The sequence below is a fragment of the Motacilla alba genome, chromosome 4, assembly GCF_015832195.1.
Source record: "Motacilla alba alba isolate MOTALB_02 chromosome 4, Motacilla_alba_V1.0_pri, whole genome shotgun sequence".
Taxonomy (NCBI): Eukaryota; Metazoa; Chordata; class Aves; order Passeriformes; family Motacillidae; genus Motacilla; species Motacilla alba.
The window spans coordinates 11,558,736-11,585,677 of record NC_052019.1 but is presented as its reverse complement, the minus strand read 5'-3'; the positions used below and the strand labels follow the sequence as shown (position 1 = coordinate 11,585,677).

General features: G+C 38.1%; 1 protein-coding gene across 10 annotated transcripts in view; it reads left to right on the top strand.

Annotated features, from left to right (window-relative positions):
* Window positions 1-26,942, top strand: part of KIAA0232 (KIAA0232 ortholog) — a 66,215-nt gene that overhangs the window by 35,813 nt on the left and 3,460 nt on the right. For 5 of the 10 annotated variants that reach the window (XM_038135769.1, XM_038135770.1, XM_038135776.1 and 2 more), the window contains 5 exons: window positions 11,047-11,131; window positions 12,484-12,565; window positions 13,838-17,135; window positions 24,792-24,873; window positions 26,691-26,788. In XM_038135769.1, the coding sequence (XP_037991697.1) occupies window positions 11,047-11,131; window positions 12,484-12,565; window positions 13,838-17,135; window positions 24,792-24,873; window positions 26,691-26,788 (3,645 nt within the window). Of the gene's footprint in view, window positions 1-561; window positions 9,081-11,046; window positions 11,132-12,483; window positions 12,566-13,837; window positions 17,136-24,791; window positions 24,874-26,690; window positions 26,789-26,942 lie in introns of all 10 variants that reach the window. The other 5 variants (XM_038135771.1, XM_038135778.1, XM_038135777.1 and 2 more) reach the window with 3 other exon arrangements.

Here is a 26,942-nt window from a genome sequence, read left to right as displayed (position 1 = left end):
CTTTTTATTTTTTCCCCCAGAATTAAAGGCAAGGGTGATCCTGCTTAAATGCTAGTAATGCTTTAAAGTAATTTGTAAGTTATCTTTTATTTCTGATTTTTGAAACACATTTCTCATGTTGTTGGGTTTTTGTATTTGTGTGCTGATCTGATGGGAATAATGAATAATTTTGAGCTGTGAAAGATAATGTTAAAATAACAGTTCTGCTGAGGCATTCAAGCTGCTCCATACAATGTTCATGGTTTTGTCTCTACAAAAAGATAAAAATACTCTGTGAACTGTAGTTGAAATGGTTGATCAGTTATGTGTAAGGAATAGTTATAAAAAATGTTGAGATACAAATAAATACTTTTTTCCCAGTGCCACTTCAATTTTTTAATAGTTTTCTGAATCATCTGGGAAATGTTTACTTGTGATTTTTTTTTTTTTTTGTGTGTCAGATGCAGTAGATGTATTCATTAGGATGTTCTCTTTTTGCGAGTGGCCTGATAAATAGCCCACATAGGCAGTTATGGAGCTTGTTTCTAGTTTTGCTTACCTTCTGTGATCCCTTTTTCAAAGTAGGTGGATGCAGAAACGCCAATCTGCTCACATGGATATGGAACACTTGCTCTTCCAGCCTAACCTCTTCTTTCAATCTTAGTATTGGAGTAAAACAAGCAAGTTTGAGTCCCTTTATTGGGAGTAATTGGATAAAAGTCTTAGTGGATTTCAACTTCACTATATTTAAATAAAATCGTATTTAAGTGAAGTGGTTGTCATGTTTACTCTCTGTATATACACACGTGTGTATAGGCACACACAAACAAACACACACAAAAGAGCCCAAACAGGGTGATAATTCAGTGAAGACTTTAGGATATTGCAGCCTGATTGTTTTATAGAGAAAAGTGTGCAGAGGATGAAAAGGTAATGAGGGTCAGTAGTAACTTTTCTAACTCTCATAGGAAATTACAGAGATACAGTTAATGTAATTTTGATTTTTGCATTTAACTATTTAAACCAATAACGTGTTAAGAAATGGCAGACAGCCTGCCTCCTCCCCTACCAGTAACCAAAACCTTAAAATTGAGTGCTTGATGGAGAGAGGAAGTCATAAAATAGATTATACGAAAATTGGCTTGATAGCACTAAGTACTTTTTTTGTCAGACTTTCATGTAGTGATTTAAACAAGTATTTTGAAATAACCTCTTGTGGATTTTCATTTCCACAGTATCCATTCTTAGGGTACTTCATTTATACATTTATACTTCATTTATATTTTACATTCATACTTAGGTGCTTCATTTGGTAGCTTAGTTTTGCTTGACTTCTGTTCTTGCTCTTGTGTTAAAAAGAGTAATGCTGTAAAACACTAATCTGAGACAGAAATCCAAGGTTCTAGTTTTGATTTCACAGTGCTGAAAACAAACATCTGACTTGAAGAAGCCTGAGTTTTGTGTTTATTTCTAAAACATTTCCTACATTGTGGAGAATGGAGAGTCAGAGAAGCTGCTCTGCCTCACTGTGTCTTTGCCATGGCAGAGCCTGTTGTGGACTAAGTGTGTTTGTGGGGGAGGCCTGATTCTGACAGGCGCCATCTGCTATATGTAAGAATGCAAATTTTTAATGGATGTACACTCTGAGGACAGTATTTTTGTGTGACAAGCATTTTGGTGTCTCAAATTGTATATATTTGTATGAATGTGTCTTTGGCTGCAGATGCTCTTGATGCAGTCAGGAGCAGAGGAAATGTAAGTACATTGCAACTCTCCAGAAAATGGAGGCAGAATGATGGTGAGAAAGACTTTTAAGACAAGTACTTTAATGTAGCAATCAATTGCTATTCTTACTGTAGTTGTAAAGTTTATTTTTTCTGAAACACTTGAATAAATGGCAGTTTAAAGACATGCTGAAGAATTGCTCAAATTTTAAAATATTGACCTTGACTAGAGATTTTGTCTTAATTTTTATCCTGCTAAAGTATGGAAGAAATTTTAAAAGGTTGTTTTGCAATTAACTGCTCCATTCTAGTGAAACGTTGGGTAAAAAATCCTAATGTTTAGCACTGGGGAATATTTATATAAAAGTACTTGGATGAAAATAAGAAATATTATCCTGAAATTACTGCCTCAAATTTTACGTAAAAACAGCTGATCTGTCAACATAAATAGCTTGGTGATTAGTTTTATTGTTGTTTGTAGAAACATGATCAGCTTGTTCAGGTGCAAGTGGAGGTTCTTTTTTTTTCTTTTTTTTTTAAGCCTCTTAATTCTGAAAGTATATTATTTTGTATTTGAATCATGAAACTTGTCATTACTTGTCTTGTTATTGTAAAAAGACAGCAGTAACTTTGAGACTCAGAAATTTATTAAATAAATAAAAGTTTAGAAATTCACATGTGCTACTTTTTACAAGGTGGATATTGTGAGCAAGGTTTGAATTAGGGGTTATTCATGGAGACTGATACATGTAAGACTTTTCAATAGGTACATTTCCTAGTAATAATATTTAAATTACTTATGTGCCTGTCCATTGGTCACAAATCCAAGCTTAATTCGCTTGTACCCGATTACTTTTCTGCTAAAATTTGCATTCTTCAATAGAGCAAACAGGTCTCCAGCTGTGTTGTTGCAGTTCAGTCACCAAACACCTTCAGTGTGACACATGAAGCTGCACCCCAAGATGGTGCCAGAGTTTCAGTTCAACCAGTCGCTGTGTCCTTCTGCTGAAATGTGTGAGGACTTTTTAAGAATGAGCAAAGGAGACAACTTCCTGTGATCTTACCTTCTGCACAGATGAAACCAGTGCTCCAAGACTCTCCTCCCAGTGTCGGGGACCACTTCACCTAAGCTGGTCTACAGCACATCCTGAGACATTCCTAGTGTTCAGTGCTGCTGATCTCCCAAGGCCTGCCATAATGGGGTTCAGGCAATGTGGTCCATTCTGAACTAACCAAGCTCTAAAAATCTGCTAACATGAAACAGTGTGCAACACGTTAAAGCAAGAGCTAGTCTTGGTTGATAGATTCCGTGATGAATTTTTAAAGATAACTACTCTAATATATTTGACAAGAACACACAGTGCCTTCCATCCCACTGTTCTAAGAAATTACTGCTTGGGGATAACATAGAAACATAATTGTTGAAACTTTGTAACAGTAATTTCTTTTAAATTATTCAGGTGTGGGCATGCTAACAGCACAGAGCATTGGCTTTGCTTACTTTGACTCATGAGAGGGGATTATAACTCTTCTGATACTTGTGTTATCATATGGGACCACATAGAGGAACAAGTGTGGCTCTAGTGAACAGTTTTGTTAAAAATTTAAAATGATAATTTTATTCTCAAATGTGCCTTGCTTTCAGCACAAACTTGAGATGTATCTAAAATAAGATTTTCTTGAAATTTTCTTAGTGTTTGTCATCTTTCTTACTTGAAGTGCAGAACTGTTAAACTTTCATAGAATCCTAGAATGGTTTGGTTAGAAGGAACCTTAAAGATCGTCTCGTTCCAACCTCCTGCCATGGGCAGGGACACCTCCCACTAGACCAGTTTGCTTGGGGCCCCATCCAACCTGGCCTTCAACATTTGCAGGGATGGGGCATCCATGCAGTTATTACAGTTCTGCACATAAACCTTCTTTGAAGAAATAATCTGCTAATCCAGGCCAAATGAATAAATTGGTTATGATTGTACATTTGAGTAAGTTTTTATTGATGGGTTACTTTGGCCAGCTATTGCTGCCTCCAGAGATTATGGTATCTGTGTGACATTTGGCCTAAGGCACTGTTGCATAATCTGCCTTACACTTTGCAATAGTGATAGGCAAGAACTGAGAAAAAAAGACTTCTGCAGTTTGTAGCAAGGGAACAGTCTTTCTTTTCCTCTTAAGTAGAATGGCACCTTAACTAGATGATTTCAAATTAATTTTAATCGCTCATTTATTCCTGCTCTTCCCTGCTTCTCTAACGTAAGCCAGTATTAATTAGGTAATACACACAGACCACTACACTGGGATACCAGGGAATCAGGTTGTAAACATCAGGTGGTTTCTTGAATGATTTAAATGACACATTTTTGTATAACTAGAAGTGACATGAACAAGAATGTTAATGTAAAGATATGGGACATAACAAGAATGAATCAAGTTGTGTAAAAGCCATCTTAACAAATCAGAAAGGTGAAGTGCATGTTGAAAATTTGAATCTATTAAAGCAAAAAATTGAAGTTAAGATTCCAAAAGAGCCTTAATGGTTCTTGAAGCATATATGCTGACTAGCTCAGTAGTAAGCATTTCTGTGTGTCTGATTGTTCAGTCTTTACTGGAAAATGCCAAAACACTTCACAAAGTCAATGAATATTATCTTTCTTTTGGGTTGTATCCAGTTGCCCTTATTGAAAGGGATATACTGACGGTTTCCAGAACATGCAGCATTATTTAGGAAAGAATTTTAAAAATAACTTCAGATACCAGACAGATACCAGATAGAGGAAATGAAAGTAATTTGTCTCGCCATGGTATCCATCACAGAATAGATTAATTACAATAAATCAATTTCTTTTTCTTTGTGACTGTGGCATTAAAGAGATATTCACAGTACCACATATCTGATTTGTCTTGTTACTGAAGCTGCTTTGCTGTCTGTAATAGTAACATTAATTGAAGTTTACAAAACTTATAATTATTTCAATTGTTGTATGCATTTTCTCAGTATAGAAGATACATATTGAACTGGAGAAATTCCTTTGGGAGCTTAGTCCACACCAAAGTGGCTTCATAAGCATTATTTCTAATAGTACAGATGACTGTCTTGGAGGCTGAAAGTAGGTGTTCACTGTCATTGAAAGTTATTTCACCTTGTGTGTGCTTCCAATGAAAATGGGAACAAACTGGGGCAAGGCAGGTCTGTCCTCACAGCAGCTTCTCTGCTAAGCCTGGGACAGAAGCGAAGTTGGCATATGCAGTTCTTGGAGGGAGGAGCAGCACAATCTTTCAGGCACAAAGGAGTGGCCAGGAAAACGCCAGAGGAGTTGGTTACAGAGCTCTCCTGAATAATGCCCTGTGTTCCCTCACAGAGCAGCATTATTAGATTATAATTTTCCTTAATGCAGAACAATCATTTTTACCAAAAATTTGAGTTGGGGGTCCATTATGAATTCTTATCATACACACAAGCCAACTTGAACAAATTTGGCAGAGCAGCTGCTGGGGAAAATTCAAGTGTCCTTTCTGCAATTCACTTGATGCAGAAAAGAGTCTTTGCATAATTGGTGGGAACACGTTTTATGAGTTTCTCCCATTTCATTGATAATACAGATAAGAACATTTTAGCATGGGCAAGCTGAAGTACTGTGATTAAGTGAAATCTCAGCAGCACTGCTTATAAGGATAGCAAGTCTGTTGTGGCTTTGAAGTCAGTATGTTTGTTTATATGTGATGAATAATAATCAAGAAGAATAGTTTCTAGTGAGGAATTATCCTTTCTTGGGGGGATAACTGCTATTTCAGTGTAGCCTGCTATGGGAGGGATCTAAAAGAATTAAGTTTTAAATAACAGAAGTCAGATTAGCTGCTCTAGTAACCTACATTTAGGGATAGCATGTTCATTTGAAGTTAATTTGAGCTGGCAGATGATCTCTTTTATCTAGAATTAGTAAATAACATGTGCTATTTATTATCTCTCTCTCTCTCTCTCTTAGAAGGTGTTGTGTGAAGTGGTGAATCATAGCTCTGAAATCTGAGCCTGATCCTAGCTACATGCTAGATATGTAATTTACCTTTCCTAATATTGTTTTAATACCAAAGACAGAATTAAGAGAGCTGCAGGGAAGTATTTTTATTTCCTTGTTGGAGAGCTGTTGCTCTCGCATTTCTTAAAATAGCTTGGATTTTTGTGATATTAAGTCAGTTTGCATGGAAATTGATATTCTGAGGTCACAGATTGATTGAAGATTACTTTGGATCAAGTATTCATGAGCCCCAAAAAGAGAAGTTAATAAATAGAATCTGTTTTTTTGACTGGTCCAATATCTTTGTTGTAAATCCTTACGTATTCAAGTGAGCAGATAAAGATTTGTGTTCTTACTTCTAAAGTGTCAAAAAAGGTTGTACATACTCTTAAATGTTTCTTAGTGTCATCCACCTTGGTTTGATGGAAAAAAAATTCCATAATGCAAGTTGGAACCTTATTTTTTTCTTTTGAACTCCACCTGGGTTGAACAACCCAGAGTTTTAATGGATTGGTTTATTTATTCATTTATTCATTCATATAGTGCTGATCTTGGGCCAAGATTTTTTTTAGTCTTTTTTTCAGTCTGTCTTGAGCACCTCTTTTGAGAGTACTTGTAATCAGATGAATTACACTGTGTCAGAATGTTAAAAAATGAAAACCTAGACTTCTAACTTTTTCTCATCATCCTACAAAATATAGAAATAGACGTGTGGTTGCAGTGAATCACATTTTGTGCCTTACTCAGTTCACGTGGCTTATCAGCTGATTCATATAGAAAAGCTGCCTAATCCTGCACTTGGTGACAGGAGATGTGCCAAGAAAATGGTCCTGACTCAGTCACAATGCCATCTTTTCTGGAGAGCCCTATGGCCTGTTAAATCAATGATTTGAAACTATGAATATATTGATTTACTTGAATTTCTAGATTGCTTGAACTTGTATTTTGTGAAAGGACTATCAGTGTTCTCTGGGTTATCCTCTTTCAGCAGGGATTTGGACTAGATGATCTCCAGAGGTACTTTCCAACCTAAACAAATTCTGTATGTTTGGGAAAAGGAAATGAGGATTTGTTTTGAAAGTGTAAGCTAGAAAGCTCTCAAAAGCCTAATAGCAAATGAGTGATTATTTTAATTGTTCAAGTAAAAGGAATTGTAATGCTTTTGCTTTTCAAAAAGATTGAAGAGGGGCAAGGACCTTTCCCTGTACCTCACAGGCCTGAAGTAACAAGCCATATTTAGTAAATATTTGCACTGCATAGTTCAAAGCTTCTGGAGGAAGCTTTTAACTTATGTTAGACTAGAGGCAAAAAACTGAACATGCCAAAAAACCTAAAGCCAAACAGCATTTCCCTAAAACAACACTTCCTTTTGAGTTGTTTTTTTTCAGTTTCTGTGTCTATAAAAATTTTTCAGTTTCTGTGTCTATATTCATGGTCTGTCGGATGTGGAAAATCTCCTTCTAAGTACTGGCTATCAGAAGTTTGTTTTCCTTTGTTTTGTCCAGAAGGCTTGGCTATTGCATATGTGTGGACCTGCAGGACAAAGTATATGTTTGCATGGCATTTTTTTGTTGGAAATATGAGACGCATAACCAGATGATATTACTGGGTGATGGGAAGAGGTGAAAGCTTGGTGAAAATGAAAAATTTTCTTGAACAATCCCCTGCTCAGTTCCATAGTATAGCTGTGTGAAATAATAATGGTGCTGTTTGTGATAAAATTCAGACAAAACTTCTTAAATTTTCTGCATGGTGACTGTGCTGTGCTTGTTTGCAACATTGAGAAGTAACCTGCCAGCAGAGGTGAATATCAGTTAAGAATTCAAGTGATTTGTCGAGCAGATGAGAGGAGCTAATGTTTCACAGCTTCTTACTCAAAACTCTGAACACACAGAAGTCAGTGCCCACTGTTGACATAGGCCACAGCTTCTAGTGGATTTCAGTTTGGTGCACATCATACAGGATTTCTCCATGGTTCACGATATAACTGAATATTTTAAATTCATAACAGCTGCATTCAGAAGTAACTACACTTACAGATTTAATATCTTCTGGGGATATTTTCTGCAGCTATACAGAGGTGTGAATGTATATACATAAGCAATTGGACTGCTTTAGGCTAATGAGCTACCACTTGTCATCTCTGAGTGCTCTACTTCCAAAGTGGAGTGTGTTCAAAAGGTCTTTGATTTAATATTTGACATTATATATATGTATGTGCTTGTGTGTTTAGGAAAAAAAAAATCCAACCTCAAAAAGAAGTCATAAGTACCAAAATATTTTCAAATATGTATAAAAATGTGTGTGAGCTTTGCTCTTCCGTTTTCTTTATGGTTTATTTTTCATTTGTCTTATTCTTCATTATGCAGAACTGCATTAATTAGGCTCTGAATAGGGTCATGGTGGTCAGTAGGGAAGACAGTGGTTATTGGAGTCCTGTAACTCCAGCAGTCAGATTGACTGTTCTTGTTCATGCTGGATGAGTTCAGAAGCTTAATTTATCTGTTAGCACCATCACTCCTATGCCAGTAACATAACACCTATCCTTTATGTAATCCTTCCCTCGCTGCAGCCAGCTGATAAAAAGCCAAAAAGAACAACTTTTGGTGAAACTGGATGTATGTTAAAGTAGGGGAAGGAAAGAGAAATATGTTAAAAACAGTAGAAGAGAATAAAATGTGTTTGGTGCGCAGGAAATATTGTTATGCAAAATGAAAAATACTAATTAAAAATCATGCACTGTCCTTTGTAATTTGAATGAGAGAAATAGGTTGGTAGAAGTCTGGGCCAGACAATTTTGAGATTTAAGCCATTCTTGATGGAATTACAAAAGCGATCATAACTGGGCACTAAAACTTCCATATTTCAAAGTGTTTATAAGGTGCTCCAGTATTTGTACTGTATGGGGACTCTCTTTAAATTTGAACATAAGCAAAGTAATTCAAGCAGATCACCTGGTTTTGTTAGCTGGCTGTGTCCTATTGAACCAAGCCAGTGCCTGGAACATGTTACTTTCAGACCATGGGGTTGTTACAGCTAGGGCACATTAAGGTAAACAAGAAAAAAAGTAACTGAATCTCATATTCTGAGAACACCAGTGTCATATATGAAATAACTGCCATGGCATTTGTTACATTAAGCATGCAGCACGTTTTCGTGTGCTGCAGGGGGAAGTTGAGCCGGGGGTCTCTGCAGTCCTGGTGTTCTGCACAGTGGGTCCCACCCCCGGTTTTTTAAAGCGAGCGCTGTCTCCTTCAGCGCCCTGCAGGACAGCGGGCGGCGCGTCAGCTGACTCAAGTATTAGTTTCATGGTTCAGGAGGAAATGAAACGTTTGATTCCAAAAGTTTTCGCTTCTTCGGTGTAATGGTAAGCATATTGTTGCCGGTTTGGGGCATTTTTTTAGCATGATGTTATATTAAGTTAAGGAGGTGAATCTGTATTCCTTGGAGTGCTTGCTACAGGTGTCTGTTCGATCAGACAGTTTGGGGAGCTCAGGAAAGCCAAGGCCAGCTCCTCCTCTGTTGACCTTTTTGAGGGAGGAGGGGGGAGTCAAGAGTGGTAAGGGCATAAAGTGACAAATTATTACAACTACATAGCTTTGTCCATATTGCTGTCCTGCTTGGTTCTTGCTAAATGATTAAATTTATGCTGGTAAATTTACTGATACAGAAGATGCCCTCTGAAGTTTGATATTGCTAAGTCATCCTCAGTTAAGTATGCGGTATAAAGGTTTATATTTAGCACTTCAGTGCGGCAATACAATTAGGAATAGAACATTGCTTGCTTTCTCACTTGGCTGCAAATAATTAAAGTTTAGAGTTAGCATATAAATCATTGCTTCAGTGTGTGATTTTTCAAGTGTGTTTTTCTGACAGTGACTTAAACAAGCTAGTCTGACTGAATAAATTAGTATTCTCTTTTTCAAAATATTTCCTTGTGCTTTAGCAACATATATTCACATTTCTCAGCAATTTCTGGACAGCAATCAGGAGAGATGAGAAACTCTTTGATCTTGGAAAAATGAAATCTGTATACCACCAGGGTGACAGAGCAAGTCAAACTCTTTTCTGTGCATTTCTGTAACTTGATATTTGATCAGCGTTGCCTTTGGAGAGAAAACATGTCCCATAACTATATGCACAATAAGGCCATGTTAAATTCAGAAGATGAGATAATTTTATTGGGGGTTTGTGTAAGTTTCTGCAAGCATAATTGGAACTAGACTTTCAACAATGGAGTTGATATTGAGGAAACTGTGCATGGGATACAATAAGCTGCATGGTCCTCCCTCATTACCACTCCCAGCTGTAGGATGACATGCAGGGGATCTCTGGGATCTTCCTCACTAGTTCCAGATTGCTGTGTTTAGCTGTGATTCCAGCTCTGTTTGCTGTTATGGAAAGTGTGAAGTGCAATCTCCGTGCACAATTTCTGAGCATCGAATAATGACAATACAAATACCCACAGAGTACCCACCTCACCTAGTTTTCCTTCCAAAAGGAATGGTCATTTCAGGCTCTAAGTTGGTGTTTAGTATATTTCACTGACTGGAATTCAAATTTTATTCCATTGGAGTAACAAGGGGCTTTCCTCTGTGGGTAATATGTTGGACTGTTTTGTGTGTATGTTTATTATGTAGAGGAATGAAGGAGGAAATATAGAGGCTATTAGGAATATGAAGAAGGTGTTTATTTTTCCGTCTCCTGTCCTGTGTTGTTAATAACACAATGTTTAAAAAGAAAAAAATACCTGGTCATTTTAAATTGGCAAGACTATGGGATGGGGTTTGCATACAGATGCTGTGGAAGCATTTCCTCTCCCTCTCGGCCACATATGTGGGTATGCCTTCCTACTGTTCTCCTTTCCACCTTCATGCCTGATTTTCTGTATCCTTTTAACAGTCCCATTCCCACAGGTATAAATTGTGCAGCCAAAAGGATCAGGCCTAGCTTTTTAAAATGCATCTCAGTGATCATTGAACTTCTATCCTGAGACTCCTGGCTAAATCTGCAGCAATACCATGCAGTAAATGTGACATGCTGTGTTTGCAAAGCCTTGGATATCCAGTGATGTAACAATGTGACCTGTAGTTTGAAACCTCTGTGTGAATGTATCTTCATGTTCCATGGAATCATTTTGACCTCTAACTAACGTATTTATAGGATTGGATTTATACTCCTCATAATTTTTGTTGATTTTTCCATATGTAGTTACTGTGCAAAAGAACAGTATGTCTGCTGAGATATGTTTACTGTATTGGTATATTTCTATGACATTAAAATTCTTTTTAGTGAGTTATGTTTTCTGTTTTTCTTTCCTTTTTTTCCCACATGGTTTTGTTGTCATGCAGAGCTCTGGGATTGAAACGTTAGTGGAGGAGCTTTGCTCCAAGCTGAAAGACCTTCAGAGTAAGCAAGGTGAGGAAAAAAATGTTTAAACTTCTGAGGCCATGTATTGTATTCATCAACTCTGCAACATTCTGAGACAGGGGTGGGTGTGGGGGAGTAGGCTGTTTCTCAGTAGCTTTTAGTATAGGCCATGCAATTTTAAAATACATTTGAATCATTTCATTCAAATAATTTAAGCAATTTTGTATTGGTATGCTTTATTTACTAAGAAATAGCCAGTCACAAATGGAGCTTTCTTCATGAAAAGCTATAACTATTCATATCCAGCTGTGCCTGCTTTTTTAGTAAATATTCCAAATTCAGCATCCCCCCTCCCTACCAAAAATAATGAAAATAAAGTAGGCTTGATTCTATTCCTTTTGTGTATTGATGCTTGCAAAGAGCAGGCTTGCCTCAAAATAATTATGTGGAAACTATTTGTGTGAAAAGTATCCAAATAACCACCACTACTTAAAATTTCTGGGCTATAGGGAAGTGATAATGGGCACTTTATGATGTCAGGCTTAGGGGGGAGGGAGCATAATGTAAAGTTGTATTGTCTCCAGTGGAAGTTCATCACACATAAATGTTTGCTCAGGCCCACAGGAGCAGCCTTGGACAGTTAGAGTAAAATTAATATCCTTGTTATGTTGTATAAGTAGCTGTAAATAAGAGAAACATTTAGCTGCTTAAAGCATGGTTTTAGGTGTTTCCATTCCCTGTTTTTGTTTTTAAACAGTAATCCTTAGTCAGCTCTTAGTATTTCATAATGCTGTGAATTTCTTCCTGAGCCAAGGTGATGCTGAACATTTATTTTAGAAAAAAATAAAATAAGAAAATAGTAGGTCTCACTTTCTTTTTTATTTTAAAGGTTTGAATATAAAGAATTAGAAAATCTTCATTCACCTCTCACAGAGGAAATATGCCTTTACATCCACTCAAATCTCAAAAATTATTGCAAGGATATTTCCTTTTAGTGAAACACATGAGAAGTGTGTGGCCAGTAATAAAAACATTTAGTTAAATAGTTGATTTTTAAGAAATATTTTTTGTGTCTGTAGCAATGCAAGAATGAGATAAGGATTTGGATATGGAACAATTAAACATTCAGCAGGAATTCTCCCAGTGGGGCATTGCTAGCCATGAGGTTGCATGGAGCTGCTGGCCAGTCATGTTTGGTCAGATTTGCAGGACTGGACAACTGTGAAAAACTTGAATCTTGGGTGGTACTTCATAATTTCTTAATGTTATTTACAGTGTTGGATGGAAATTTTACTACTATTAAGGTTATACATCCTGTGCTTTTTGTTAAATACTGTTATATAGTACACTGGCTTTTTTGAATTTTTCTGTTAAGCATTTGAAATTTTCTTCCAAAACAGAGGAGAAGATTCACAAAAAATTAGAAGGCTCTTTGACTCCTGAGACTGATTTATCTCCCACAGCAAAGGATCAAGTAGAAATGTATGAATTTTTTTTTTATTATTATTATCTGAGATGCTTTTCTCTTTTTATTCACATATTTTAACACAATGAAGTTAACTTAGTGGGGAATGTGGAGTTTTGTGGATGTTAAGAAATACATTTCTTTTCAAGCCATCTTCTTTTGTTAATCTTGTATATTTAAATACAAGCTCTTGGTACCCTGGGCTAGTTTAATTTCTGTCAAAGCCCAGACTGCTTTCATTTGACTATATACAGAATTCAAACCATACTTATTTTAGTTTCCTGAAGACTAAGTCAACCAGACAAAAACCTTTAAAACAACAGTAATTGACATGTAGATTTACAAGGAGGGAATACTCTGTTTCCTGGATTCAGATCTCGCTGTCTTCTATTGCAGAAATGGCAAACAAACTCTCTTATAACCTTTAAACTCTTGATAACCAAAGTGATCTCCTAGTTAGCAAGTACCTGGGTCCAGTGTTACTGAACTACCCAGGAGTTTTGACATTGACCTCTCTTGAAGGTACAGCTGCTTCTGTATCTCTTCATAGTAGCACAGCCTAGTAGCAATGCTACTAAATGGATGATCTGTCTTCAGGGAACTGTTTGTGTCAATGTGCATTTCATTTAACTGACTTCCAAAATTTTTAAATAAGTTTTCATTGAAATATATGTGATTCAGTAAAAATCTCTCTACCACCAAACACATACTACTATAAATGTTGCAGAAAACCATATTTTAATCTCGTACCTCTTGCATAAAGCTGTTAAGCATCTTAAACTACTCTAAAACTAATCTTTTTTTAATAGTTTTTTCTGAATACCTGGATGATCAAACTATGTGGAACTTAACAGATAGTATCTCATTTCATAAACAAGAGTTTTAAATATGGAAATTTAGGACTGGATTAACTGAAATTCAGGACTTCCTCATTTATAATCTAAATCAAACATTTAAGAAGACTGCTGTGAATTACCATATTATCTAATAAACCTGGAGCCACTGTTGTGAGCATCTATGTTTTCTCTCTAAAGTGACGTTCAGTAGTCTCTGAAAAGGAAATTGTTTTACTTGTATGAAATATATTTCTAAAAAGATATTAATATAAGCACTTTTAAAGTTCATTTTCATTTTCCCTTTGATATCATTCAAATAGTGCAGTGAGTGACATGTGCATAGGTACTGCAAACTAGATTTTTAGCAATTAAGACTGGTAGTATTTTGCTATGTTTTTTTAAATACTTCTCTGAAGCTCTACAATCCAAATGTCCCTTTTGTTTTGCTTTCAGGTACTATGAAGCATTTCCTCCTCTTTCTGAAAAGCCAGTTTGCCTGCAGGAAATTATGACTGTATGGAATAAATCCAAAGTATGCTCTTACTCTAGCTCCTCATCTTCATCCACTGTTCCACCAACTAGCACGGACACATCTTCTCCAAAGGACTGCAATAGTGAAAGTGAAGTAACTAAAGACAGAAGTAATAAAGTATCTGCCGCTGTACAGGAAAGAACCCAGCAGAAGAAGAGTAAAAACGAGAAAGAAAACAAGTTTAGTAACAACACCGTTGAAGAGAAGCCTGTTTTGTACAAAAAGCAAGTCCGACATAAGTCTGAAGGGAAGATGCGTCCCCGCTCCTGGTCATCGGGATCCAGTGAGGCTGGCTCAAGTTCTAGTGGTAATCAAGGTGAATACAAGGCATCGATGAAATGTATTAAAGTAAGACACAAAACAAGAGAGGTTCGGAGTAAAAAAGGGCGGAATGGGCAGAGCAGGCTGTCAGTGAAATCTGGTGAAAAGGTTGATAGAAAAGTCCACAGCGAAAGCAGCAGCAGCAGCAGCAGCGGGTCCATCAAACAACTGTGCAAAAGAGGTAAAAGGCCATTAAAAGAAATTGGAAGAAAAGAAGCTGGCGGTAGTGATGGAAAAGATTTGTATTTAGACAGTAGAAATGAAAAGGAATATAAAGAAGAGCCCTTGTGGTATACTGAGCCGATTACGGAGTACTTTGTTCCTCTTAGCAGAAAAAGCAAGCTGGAGACTACGTACCGCAACAGAGAAGATATATGTGGAGTAACATCAGAGGCTGTAGAAGAGTTGTCTGAATCAGTGCATGGTCTTTGTATTAGCAACAATAATACTCATAAAACATACCTCGCAGCAGGTACTTTCATCGATGGTCACTTTGTAGAAATGCCTGCAGTTCTAAATGAGGATATTGACCTCGCTGGGACCTCAATATGTTCTCAACCAGAGGACGACAAGTATTTAGATGATGTTCATCTGTCAGAACTAACGCACTTCTATGAAGTGGATATTGATCAATCCATGTTGGATCCTGGTGCCTCAGATACGATGCAAGGGGAGAGTCGGATTTTAAATATGATTCGACAGAAGAGTAAAGAAAAAACTGATTTTGAGGCAGAATGTTGCATAGTGTTAGATGGAATGGAGTTGCAAGGGGAAAGTGCAATATGGACTGATTCGACCAGCTCTGTTGGTGCTGAAGGGTGGTTCTTGCAAGATCTTAGTAATTTAGCTCAATTTTGGGAGTGCTGTTCATCTTCTAGTTCTGGTGATGCAGATGGGGAAAGTTTTGGAGGAGATTCTCCGATCAGATTCTCCCCCATCCTAGACAGCACAATGCTTAATTCACACATGCTTGCTGGCAATCAAGAGCTCTTTTCAGATATTAATGAAGGGTCTGGTATAAACTCTTGTTTTTCAGTGTTTGAAGTGCAATGCAGTAACTCTGTTTTACCATTTTCTTTTGAAACACTCAACTTGGGAAATGAAAATGCAGATTCTAGTAGCACTGCTAATATTCTTGGGAAAACACAGTCTAGATTGCTAATATGGACCAAAAATAGTGCCTTTGATGAAAATGAACACTGTTCTAATCTTTCAACAAGAACCTGTAGTCCATGGTCACACTCGGAAGAAACACGTTCAGACAATGAGACTATAAATATTCCATATGAAGAATCCACGCAATTTAATGCAGAAGATATTAATTATGTAGTTCCTAGAGTGTCTTCGAATTATGTAGATGAAGAAATTCTAGATTTTTTGCCAGAAGAAACCTGTCAGCAACAAGCTAGAAGTTTAGGAGAAATGCCCACTTTGATTTTCAAAAAGAAATCTAAGCTAGAATCTGTCTGTGGTATTCAGCTAGAACAAAAAGCAGAAAGTAAAGACTATGAAACTACACAAGGGTGTAGGGAAAGCAGTCCACATGGAGATGGCTACAGCTCAGGGGTTATTAAAGATATTTGGACAAATATGACAGACAGAAATTCTGCAGCGATGGTAGAAATAGAAGGAATAGAAGATGAATTGTTTTCAACTGATGTAAATAACTATTGCTGCTGTTTGGACACAGAAGCAAAAGTTGAAACCCTCCAGGAACCCAATAAAGCAGTGCAAAGATCAGAGTATCACCTTTGGGAAGGTCAAAAGGAGAATGTAGAGAAGAGAGCCTTTGTCTCAAATGATTTATCAAAAGTAGATGGTGGTGACTATACCACACCATCAAAACCCTGGGATGTTAACCAGGATAAAGAAAACTCATTTATACTTGGTGGTGTGTATGGGGAGCTCAAAACATTTAACAGTGATGGAGAATGGGCAGTGGTGCCACCTGGTCACTCAAAGGGGAGCTTACTGCAATGTGCAGCTTCCGATGTGGTGACAATAGCTGGTACAGATGTTTTTATGACTCCAGGTAATAGCTTTGCCCCTGGCCACAGGCAATTATGGAGGCCGTTTGTGTCATTTGAACAGAACGAGCAATCCAAGAGTGGAGATAACGGATTAAATAAGGGTTTTTCTTTTATCTTCCATGAAGACTTACTGGGAGCTTGTGGTAACTTTCAAGTCGAAGAACCAGGGCTGGAATACTCATTCTCTTCCTTTGACCTGAACAATCCATTTTCACAAGTTCTTCATGTAGAGTGTTCGTTTGAGCCAGAAGGAATTGCATCTTTCAGCCCTAGTTTTAAACCTAAGTCGATTCTGTGCTCTGATTCAGACAGTGAGGTTTTACACCCCAGGATATGTGGTGTTGATCGAACGCAGTACAGGGCTATACGGATTTCTCCGAGGACTCACTTTCGCCCAATTTCTGCATCTGAACTTTCTCCAGGTGGTGGAAGCGAGTCAGAATTTGAGTCAGAAAAAGATGAGGGAGGTATTGCTGTCCCTCCCCAAGTAGATGTATTTGAGGATCCACAAGCAGATCTCAAACCTCTGGAAGAAGATGCAGAAAAAGAAGGGCATTATTACGGAAAATCAGAGCTTGAATCTGGAAAATTCCTTCCCAGATTAAAAAAGTCTGGAATGGAGAAGAGTGCGCAGACATCATTGGATTCCCAAGAAGAGTCGGCCGGGATGTTGCCAGTAGGAAACCAAGATCCCTGTTTAGAATGCAGTATGAAAGAATCTCTAGAAGGGAGAGTGGTGGAGAGCTCTAAAGTAAACTGCAGAATAGTGGAGCCACGTGAGGAGACTGGCAGGTTTTGCAGTTGTAAAGCAGGGTGTCATTTCCCCACGTATGAGGATAATCCTGTTTCTTCAGGAGAGCATGAAGAGGTATGTGGATATATAAAATTACAGAATTTGCAGCTGGCAGCTGATAACCAGCAGTTTGTCATGTGACAGTTCAGTTTAAATGTTTGTGATTGTATAGATCTCTAGAAAATACAGTTTTGTAGAGAAACTGGAGGTTCCATCTGAACATAAGAATAAACTTGCTTATTGTAAGGGTGGCCGAGTGCTGGCACTGGTTGCCCAGGAAGGCTGTAGAGTCTCCATCCTTGGAGATTTCAAAAGACATCTGGACAAGGTCCTGGGCAGCCTGCTCTACTGGGCCCAGCTTGAGCAGAGGGAGTTGGATGTGATGACCTCCAGAGTTCCTTTTGAACCTCAGTCGTTCTGTGATTCTGTGAAAAATTAGCCATCTTCAGGTATTTTGGTGTCATCTTGCATACCTTTAGAAATATATGCATGTGTACACTCATGTGACTTTAAAAATCTGTTTACCTTAGGTTTTTAGGTTATCTGATTTACATATAAAATGTTAAAATGTGCATAAATTTTGAGTAATGAAATATTACTGATTTTGAGTCAAACATATTTTAAAATTCTGAAGAAAAATATCTGAAGTCAGTCTTTTCAATATAGTTTCTTCCAAGCAGAAGAATTTGGAGTTGAACTACTGGATGTAAACTTCAGCAAAGAAAGACTTGTAAAAAGGCTTAATGGTCTGGAAATTAAAGCATCCTCTTGTCAGCTTATAGCCAAAAAGAAATAAAACATGGATGCAAAATATCTGTCACTACCACAGTACCATAAGAAAGCCTCAGCATAACTATGGGTTAAGCTCAGAGGTTTCTTTCTGGTAATTGTAGCCATAATTCAAATAGTAATCAAGATAAAACAATCCTTTCTAGCCAAAAATACCCTGAGTTTTTCTTGCTGTGAGCTCCCTCTGTTCTTGAGTAGAAACATTTAACTATCAAAATAACTTAGATGTGTGGCCAGCCCAGAGATACTGTCTGGATAGCTATAAGTTACATCTTACATTTTCTTTTCCTTACATTTTACATTTTCTTTTCCTCTTCAGCCTCCTCTTGCACATACTCAGCAGTTCTAGTGTTTTCATTTGGAGGAAGTTTTTCCATTTTCAGCTGAAGAGTTGCACACAGCTTGTGTTGTGCAATTGCATATTTTTCAATTATAAGTTTGAAACACTAACTCATACATAGGCAAGCTAACCTTTCTCTTGCTAAAACTAAAGCTCACCTTTTTGTTTAACAAAATCAGACTTTCTTATTTTCCTTCTTCCTTATTTGTTTCTTCTCTCATCCTCCTTTAAATTAATTGCTTCTTTTCCCAGCATCAGTAAGTTGATATCTGCTGCTTGCACTAGAGAATCAAGTTTGTGACTTTTCCAGACCCTTTCTAGACCTCTTGGTTCCTGCAGCTCTGTTAAGTTAACAGAGAAGAAGTGGCTTCAAAAATCTTTATTGGAGTCTGGGAAGTTTTTCTGTTTGTGCCAGGCCTTGCAGAAAGAGTCATCAAAAAACTTAATGAACTTAGACTGTAAGTCAGAACAGATTCTGGAATTGCCTTTTACCAGGAGTAAATGAAATCTAACTTCATCATGCAGTAGGGCATAATGAATGAACAAGTGATTTTACAGTTATTTGTGACAGCAAGAGCCTGAAGTTCCTTCCAGCCCTTTTCAGATCTTCTTTCTGGATGTGTAGTGCTCTCTGTGAGGTTGCTTATTCTCATCTTCACTTCAACCACTTATCCATTCAAGAAACTAGTAAGTGGCTGAAATATACAGTGGTACCATAGCTTATGGTAGCTCTGAGGCTTTTGGTAGTAAAAGGTCTTTTGTTAGTGAACAGTGCTCAGAAAACCCTGGTATTTCATTTCATTTAAGTTCCTTAGTGCAAGAGGAAAACTTATTGCTTGCCTTGCTCAGGTCACATGATTTTGTAGGCATTTTCATAGCTTCAAAGTGATAAACCATTGAGAAGTACCAAGGGCCAACAACCCTCTCAGCAGTCTGGACTCCAGTTTGGTTTGCAATGAAGCTCTTCCTGGGGGGCTTGGGGAGCTTGATTACCCCCTAAGCTCAGACAGCCTGGGTTAACTTGTCCCTCTCTGTCTACCATGTGTCCAGAAGGTGTGTGCACACTCCAGGCTTTTCTAGCACCTGTAGTTGGAGTCTGAAGGTAATTGGCTTTTGGGCTCAAGAGCATTTATTTAAATTTCTTATTGTGCTTCAATGTCTGTAAAAGATGTGTGTGAGCTTTTTTCTTTTTAAGAGTGATATTATTTATTTTCATGAGCATTAAGCAAAATCAATATAAAATATCTAGAATTAGGACAGTCTAGGAGAAACCTTTTTCACGGACACCCCACACATACATGCATGGGGGAAAAGCAGACACTATGGTCTGGACTTATTAGTGCAGATCAATATTTGTAAAGATTTTTTAAAAATAAAACTTTCTGTGTTTCTATGCTTGGCTTTGGACAGAAATGAAAGTAATTGTTTAATTCAGTCATCTAATGTAAAGTTTGAGTTGTGTTCTGAGGTGCCTCCAGTATTTTTGCATAAATAAGGGATGTGAAAATACTAATATAAACCACAGTGTAATAGTAACACATTCTGTTTTGCATCACTTAAACTTGAGTTATATATGTGCTGTGGCAACACACATCTCTGAATACCTCCTATTTATGAACAAGACTGTAGGAGAATCTGGTTCAGTTTCCTCCCTCTTACCTTCTATATTAGAGCACTTGTTTTAGAATTACAGTGTATTTTGCAGCAGGAACTTTCAAACATGTCCTGCAGAACTTTTTCAAACATGAATGATATTTATATATCTAGCCATAAGATTAAAAAAAAAAACTAAAATGAAGCCAACAACAAAATGAAACCAACAAAACAATTTTAAAAAAAGTCCAAACCAAACAACCTCTACAAAAAACCACCAGCACATGCCACCCAAACAGCTACATAAAACCCCACAAACACAGCTCCCTTGCCCCCCCCCAAAGTACAGTCCTTTTTCTTCTGAGCAAATGCTCTGTTTAGCTGTGGAGTCATGGGTAAGTACACAATCTGCACCAGTTAGTGGCCTGGGAATATACCAACACTGCATCTCCTGTCAACACATTTTATATGGGCTCCAGTCCAGCAGGTGTGCTCAAAGAATGCTCATACTGTTGGGTCCTTGAGATAAATAAAAGGACCTCTGGGGTTTTAAGGTCTGAACATGCCTGAGGCACTGGTTTTGGGGATGAGGAAATTTTACTGACAAAAACTGTGTTTGTGTATCTCATGGCTGAATTGGCTTTTAGATTTGGTGAGGTTCTGTGCTGGAGTGGAGTAATGCAGTGGAAGTGCATAACCCCTTCAGAAAGGGCTGTCAAGAGAGGAAGGGAAGAGGGGTTCTGAGGTCAGCAGGGTAGAAGGTAAGCTGTCATAAATCCAGGTAGTGGTAAGAAGGAGACAAAATTTGGAGGTGTCTACTGTGTGCCTTAAAATCAGGGAAATCAAGTGGAAAAAGAGCATGTAGAGTCATCCACATGCAAAGCAAAGGACTGACTGTAAGTAGTGAGTAATTTGGGGGCTACCTAAGACAGGACTGGGCCAGATAGTCCTTGGTAAGTGCTGATCATGGCAGGTGATGAAAACACCTACAAAGACTCTTAAGCTCTAACCTTCTAACATTATTTTGCAGAGATATTGAAAGGCTTGTATGAAAGGACTTTAAAAAGATGATGTTCGCAACAACAGTTTAAAAATCATGAGGGAAAAACCCCAAGGTTTAAACAAAGCAAATAAAATGAAAGTTCTAGAAGTAAATCAGAAACTGAAAGATGACAGAAAGATATTTGATAAACAGAACTAACAAGCTTGGAAAGCTATGAAAATGTAATATTCAAAGTATTCATTAGTGCATCTATTGTCATTGTTAATGAAAATAGAGATATTACACTGTTTTAGTTGGTCACAGCAGTATTAACCTGAGTATCATGAACAGCAGCAACTAATTTGAGGAAAGCCTATTAGAATACTTGTTTGAGAACACATGGAAGACAGAAAATGTATTAAAAAGCAAATCTTGTTTTTAAAGAGGAAAATGGAACTCAGGGAAAATGGAACCAATGACTCTCTTAAATTGCCTAAACTGTACTTTAAACTGTAAATGGTCCAAATGTGTGAGTAACAAGAAGTTTCCAAGTATTAGTTTAGGAGAAAGATTATACTCTTAAAATAACAGTCAGTGACTTACTAGAGGACAAAAGAGATGATTATTTTTTCTAGTGTGTGGCATGTTTATGAAAATCCCTGATAATAACAAACTGGGAAGGTCTGCAGGTACACTGGAAGACAGGATGAGCATCAAAAAGTTGTTAAATCTAAACAGCATCTGAAACATAAAATGCAATCCTGCAGGGACAACTAAAATTTCTACAGAAAATAATAACCCTCTTTACAAACCCTCCACTGTAGGAGGAGTGATAGGTGAGGAAGTGATGTGAAACAGAAAAGCATTTTCAAATACATCATAGTTGAGGGTAAATCAGGAATGATACACTGCAAAAGTCAGCAACATGGAGATCCATGAACAGGAATACCCTTCTGCAAGAGCAGAGTTGCTCTGCTGGAGTACTGGGCTCCTTGTATCAGGATGTCTTGAGGAGAAAACACAAAGGTCTCTACTTAGAAAAACAGAGTGAAGGATCTGGGGGTGTTTGTGTTTTTCCTTAAATAAGGGAGACTCTGAGCAGAGGCAGCAGTTTTGCAGAAGCCATGTTCATAGTTAGAGGACGTAAGGGAAAAGCTGTGTTCTCTGCAGGCTCCAGTAAACACAAAGGAACCAGATGTGATTACCTTAAATCATACTAAGGGAAATGGAAGAATAAGAATTGTAACCAGACAAGGAGCATACTGTAAGGCTCAATTATTTTTTAGGGAAGAGTGGAAATTCTGCCTTGATGAGACTGAACGAAGGAATTCCTAGTTGATTGTAGTTGATTCCAGCTTTGTGCAAGAGTAGACGCTAGATTATCTCATAAGAGTCCTTTCCACATATATTTTCAGTAAAATTCAACAATGAGGTTCCTGCCAAATAGGTTGTAAGACTATAAAGTCTAGACTCAGCTCCCTTTGTTCATTTGTGACTGGCTTCTTGAGCCAAGTGTATCTTCACTGGGTAGCTGATGAACTAAAATCAGGACCTGATCTTTTGGAACGGGAGTCAATGGTTCATTGCTGCTTTGGCTTCTGAATTATTCATGTGTTGTATTCTTCCTGATAGTAAGTGCTTGCAGAGCAGGTTCAAAGAAATACTTGCTCACAGATTAATATGATTTTTTCTGTCAGTTGTAACACTTCTGATAATATTCACTCAGACCATACTGAGGCTTTAGTGCTTATTCTGTTCACATTCTTCAAGCCTCTTGTTACCCTTGTCAGCCGTGATCCTTGTCAGCAAGCATTCTGAAGCAGTACAACTAGTCAGGGATGGTGTTTCCAAATTAGTGTCTAATAGTCTGGGAGAAGCCTCAGTTACCCTTAGCCTAGCTTTAAAAACAAAAAGGAAACCCATCAGTTTTCTCTCTGACCTGCAGCAAAACTGGGAGTGAAACAGCATTGTAGCTGGTTTTGCCTTGCTGTCTATGAGTTTAACCTAAGAATAAAGTAAAATAAATATGAATAATTTCAGAGAGTCACAATATTTAATATCAGAACCATTCTAAATAATAGCTATTTAGATGGTTAGTTAGAAAATTTAATAAAACTTTTCATAAAACACTGGAAGTGTATAGGAGTATGTGTGAGAGAGGAGAAGGAGACATAAATTGAAAATCCTGTTTTAAAAGGGAAAGATTGCCAACAAAGGAAGGTAGACTCATGCTATTTGGGAGTTGGTATTTTGTATTTCCTGATTGGGAGCGTCTCTTTATTCACAAAAAAAATTCACAAAGTGAGACTGCATTTCTAGGAAACACTTAAGCAACCATAGGAAAAAATCTTTTCTTCTGCAAATGTATAAAATGGACATTAAAAGTGTCCTCTGTCCCCTCCCAAACAAAAATTCAGCAATGAGCTGGGAGCTCTCTGTGACTGCTCCAGCTCTCCAGGTGTCGGGGAGATGCACAGGGAGGCTGAAGCAGCCAGTGCTGGTTCAGTCACGGAGCCATCCCAGAGCAGGGAGCTCTGCTGGTGCCTCAGCCCGGGAAGCAAGGCTGCCGCAGCTTCTTGTGCCCTGCCAGACTGATGCTGCCTTTGCCAGTCCCTGCTGGGGTTCATGCAGCTTATCCCATGTGCAGGTGTGACAGCAGCAGGGGAGACACTTTGAAGTTAATAATACATTGCGCCTGTGGAGTTTAGATGCCTCTATCCATAATCAGCACAGAGTGAGGCCTCCATGATTGAATGTATTTGGAAATGCACATACTTCTTACTGTCCTGCTTACTTATACCCTTGAGCTGCTTTTTCTTTTTTTCTTTTTTTTTTATTTGATGTTGAAAAAAGCCACCAACTGATGGTTTAAGTTCCTAAGAACTCCCTTTTCTGGAATTAAGGGTTTGAATTTTTGGATGGTGGTTCCAAAAAGATTGTTCCTGGGTCTTATGACCGGAAACCAGCATGGATAAGTTCAAATAAGTTGAATCTAGGACATGTTTCTATATACAGCACTCTTGAGTTACTCCTTTGGTTTGAGAGGGGCTTCTCTTTATTAAGGAATGAGTGTTTGTCAGTTTAAGTTCTATGGGTGTGTAGTTCTGCAGCAGGTTAAGGAGGAACAAAAGGATGCTTATTAATCTTCCATGTTTAAACATTCTCATGTTTACTGAGGAGAAAGCTGGATAGAAAGTCAGTGTTGAAGCTCATTTGTTAATGTTTGTTGTAGGCAGTTGCACTGTTTGTTTTTTGAATCATTCTAATGTCTGTAGAGGATGTTACAAGGTGGCATAATCTTTTGAAAGCTAATGGGGTTACCTCAGGTACAGCAGTGAAACTGGGGACATGTGCGTTGTGACAAGCCCTTGCTATTTTAGCCATGTCCATCAATGTCATAAGGAAAGGCCTCTGGTAAAATTAAACTAGCATTAAAATATGGGGAAAGGGAGAGAATTTTGGCAGTCTTAGTGAATGGATTACTTCTACCATAAAGACAAATCATTGATAATCCTCATAACCTCTTTTTCCTCACGTTGACACATAATTCTCTAATTTTGTATTTTTCCATTGAGTAATGGTACTGCCAATTCATCCTCCCAAACTTTAAATATGAAATTTTGCCACTTTTTGTTCGCTGTCTTCTCTGTTTTGTGTTACCCTGAACTGTGTGTCATGTTGGCTAACATTTCACTGTACTTCCATCTCTTGGGTAGCTCTCTCTAGATTATAAAGTGTAGGGCTGGAATTAAATTTTTTTTCTGGATTTGTATAACTCTGTATGGGCAAAGTCTGAGCCCCAGCATGTAGTTCATATGGGCTGTAAAAGTTCAGAGAATGGATGTTCCACTGTAGTTTGACATTCATTTCCCATTAATGTAACAAATCGAGCAGTGTGACCTGTAAGGCTTAGGAAAATTCATTGTAATACCAGAATTTCCTCCTCTACATGTAAGTATATTATTTATGGCAAAATGAAGTGTGATTATTGTCTAAACACTTTCCTATATTGAATACTAATCTGCAGAGAATGAGTGGCAGCCAGGAAAAGCAATGCTGGTGGGAAAAGGCGCTCTATTCTCCCCTTTTTCCTGCATCACAGTGTGAAGGTAAGCACCTCTGCCTGTTAGAACTAACTTGCTGTTGCACCCATGTTAGAGTGAAATGCTCCTTGTTACGGATTAGAATTGCTGAAGATCAATTGGATTTACTGTCTGTATTTTAAAAACCCACACCAGTAAGCTCCCACAAAAAAATCTCCAATCTGAGAGAGAGCTGGGATGCTTCAGTTGCACTTGTAGTAGACTTCTAGCATGATTCTAAATTGGTTTGAAAAGAAAGTGGGTTAAAAATAATCTTAACATTTGCACATATTTACTTAATTCCAAAGCCTGCAATTAAATAAACAGAAAATCTCTGATTATGAAAACACATTATTACATTTTTTTAATGTTTCATCCTGAAAAATACTTCTTAGGTAGGTAAGTCTGTAAGAATGTGAAAACATGATTACCTTTTATGGGTGTGCGTAAATAACGTGCCAGTTATTCAGTGAATGTGTGGAATCTCTCTGAGGCTGGGAAGGAGAGGGATTTGCCACTTGGCCACTCCTTTCACACTGGCAGTCTGGGAATTTTTCTGTCCTGCACATGGAGCAAGTCCAGTCTTAGTAGGCAAGCTGCTGGTGACCAGAAGCAGGTGTGCTTCCAGCACTCCCAGGAATCTGTAGCATCTGACAGCTGACTCGAGCCCAGGTTTTCAGTGGACCGGCAAGAATCCAGGCAGCTTTTTTTGCCCGCAAACTCAATTCACCTTCTCTGTCTAGAAGGCAAGAAGCGAAACAAGGCCATTCTAAATTAGTATCCTGAACTGACAGGATCTCTGGTGCTTTCTGTTGGTACAGGCTCAGGGTGAGAAAGTTTTGATTTGAGACTTGGTTCCTTAATAATCTGAAAGTAGATTAGTCAGTTATTATTTTTGAAGCGCACCTTAAAGTGCAACCAACTGAACCGCGTTCTTGGTTCCAGAACAGCCTTACTGTGGTGTTCAGGACAGTTTGGGTGGCTTGGGTGCCGTGTGACCCTTGTGTTCGCTCCCAGCTGCGGAGCTGTGCCGCTGCGGGAGCCGGGGGCGCTCCCTCAGGGCTCCCTGCGGCGCCGGGGCTGCCCCCTGGCGGCGAGCGCGCGTCCCTGCGGCAGCGCTGCCCTGGCGCGGCGGGAACGCGACGGGAGCAGAGCCCGGGCCAGCGCGGTGACTGCCAGGGACCACGGAGCCAGCGTTCGCTCTGTGCCGCTCAGTTTTTAAACAACACCGGGACTTGATCCTCGCAGCTGACATTACTCTTCCACACACGTTTTTCTGTATCCAGTTTTCAGTATGGGTACTTTTTATATGTGGGTGTTGATGCATGTGATCCATATGTATCTATCTACGTGATAGATCTTGATATTATATAAATAAGTTTACTCTGGTAAGTAAAAATCATAGCCATTCACATCAACTGGGGTTCTTGAGTTTCAGTGAGGAGCAGGTTACTGGTTCAGTCTATACTGTGCCGGTATAGAAATAGGAGTGATGTGGAACACAATGCAATATCAGAATTGAAAAATGTACTGAACCATTTATCATTTAAAAAGTCATTCTCATTCTTTGGTATTTTAGGTGATTTCATTAACTAAGTAGCTTCTTCTTTTACTATTAGTTATCCAAGTAGGATTTGATGAAGCTTCCGTGAGGTATTATGGTGATTTCTTTATGGCTGTCAGACCATAAAAACCCCCACAAACACAGTTTACATGGCTTAGGGTGTGAATTCCAAGAATACATCTCTGGGTGCTTTAATTTATGGTAAATGGAAATAACAGTGTTCCTCAATTCTGTTTTTTCTTCCTTTGCATCTGAAACACCCCCACAAAAACAATATAAGAGTGCTATACAAATGCCAAGGGAGAGAATGGTGTAGGAGAACTTGCAGATGTAAAGGAAGTATCCAATGATGATGAACATCTTTTAGATTTTAATATGGTAAGTTTGTCAATGGTTTTGGGGAGGACTTTTTTTCTTATTTTATAAGGGTGGGCTACTGCATCTTTCCTTTCATCACAGTTCTCTGTCTACCCTCAAATGAAATTCCTGCAAAAACCTTCAAAAGCTTCTCTTCTCTTACTTTGTTTTTTAA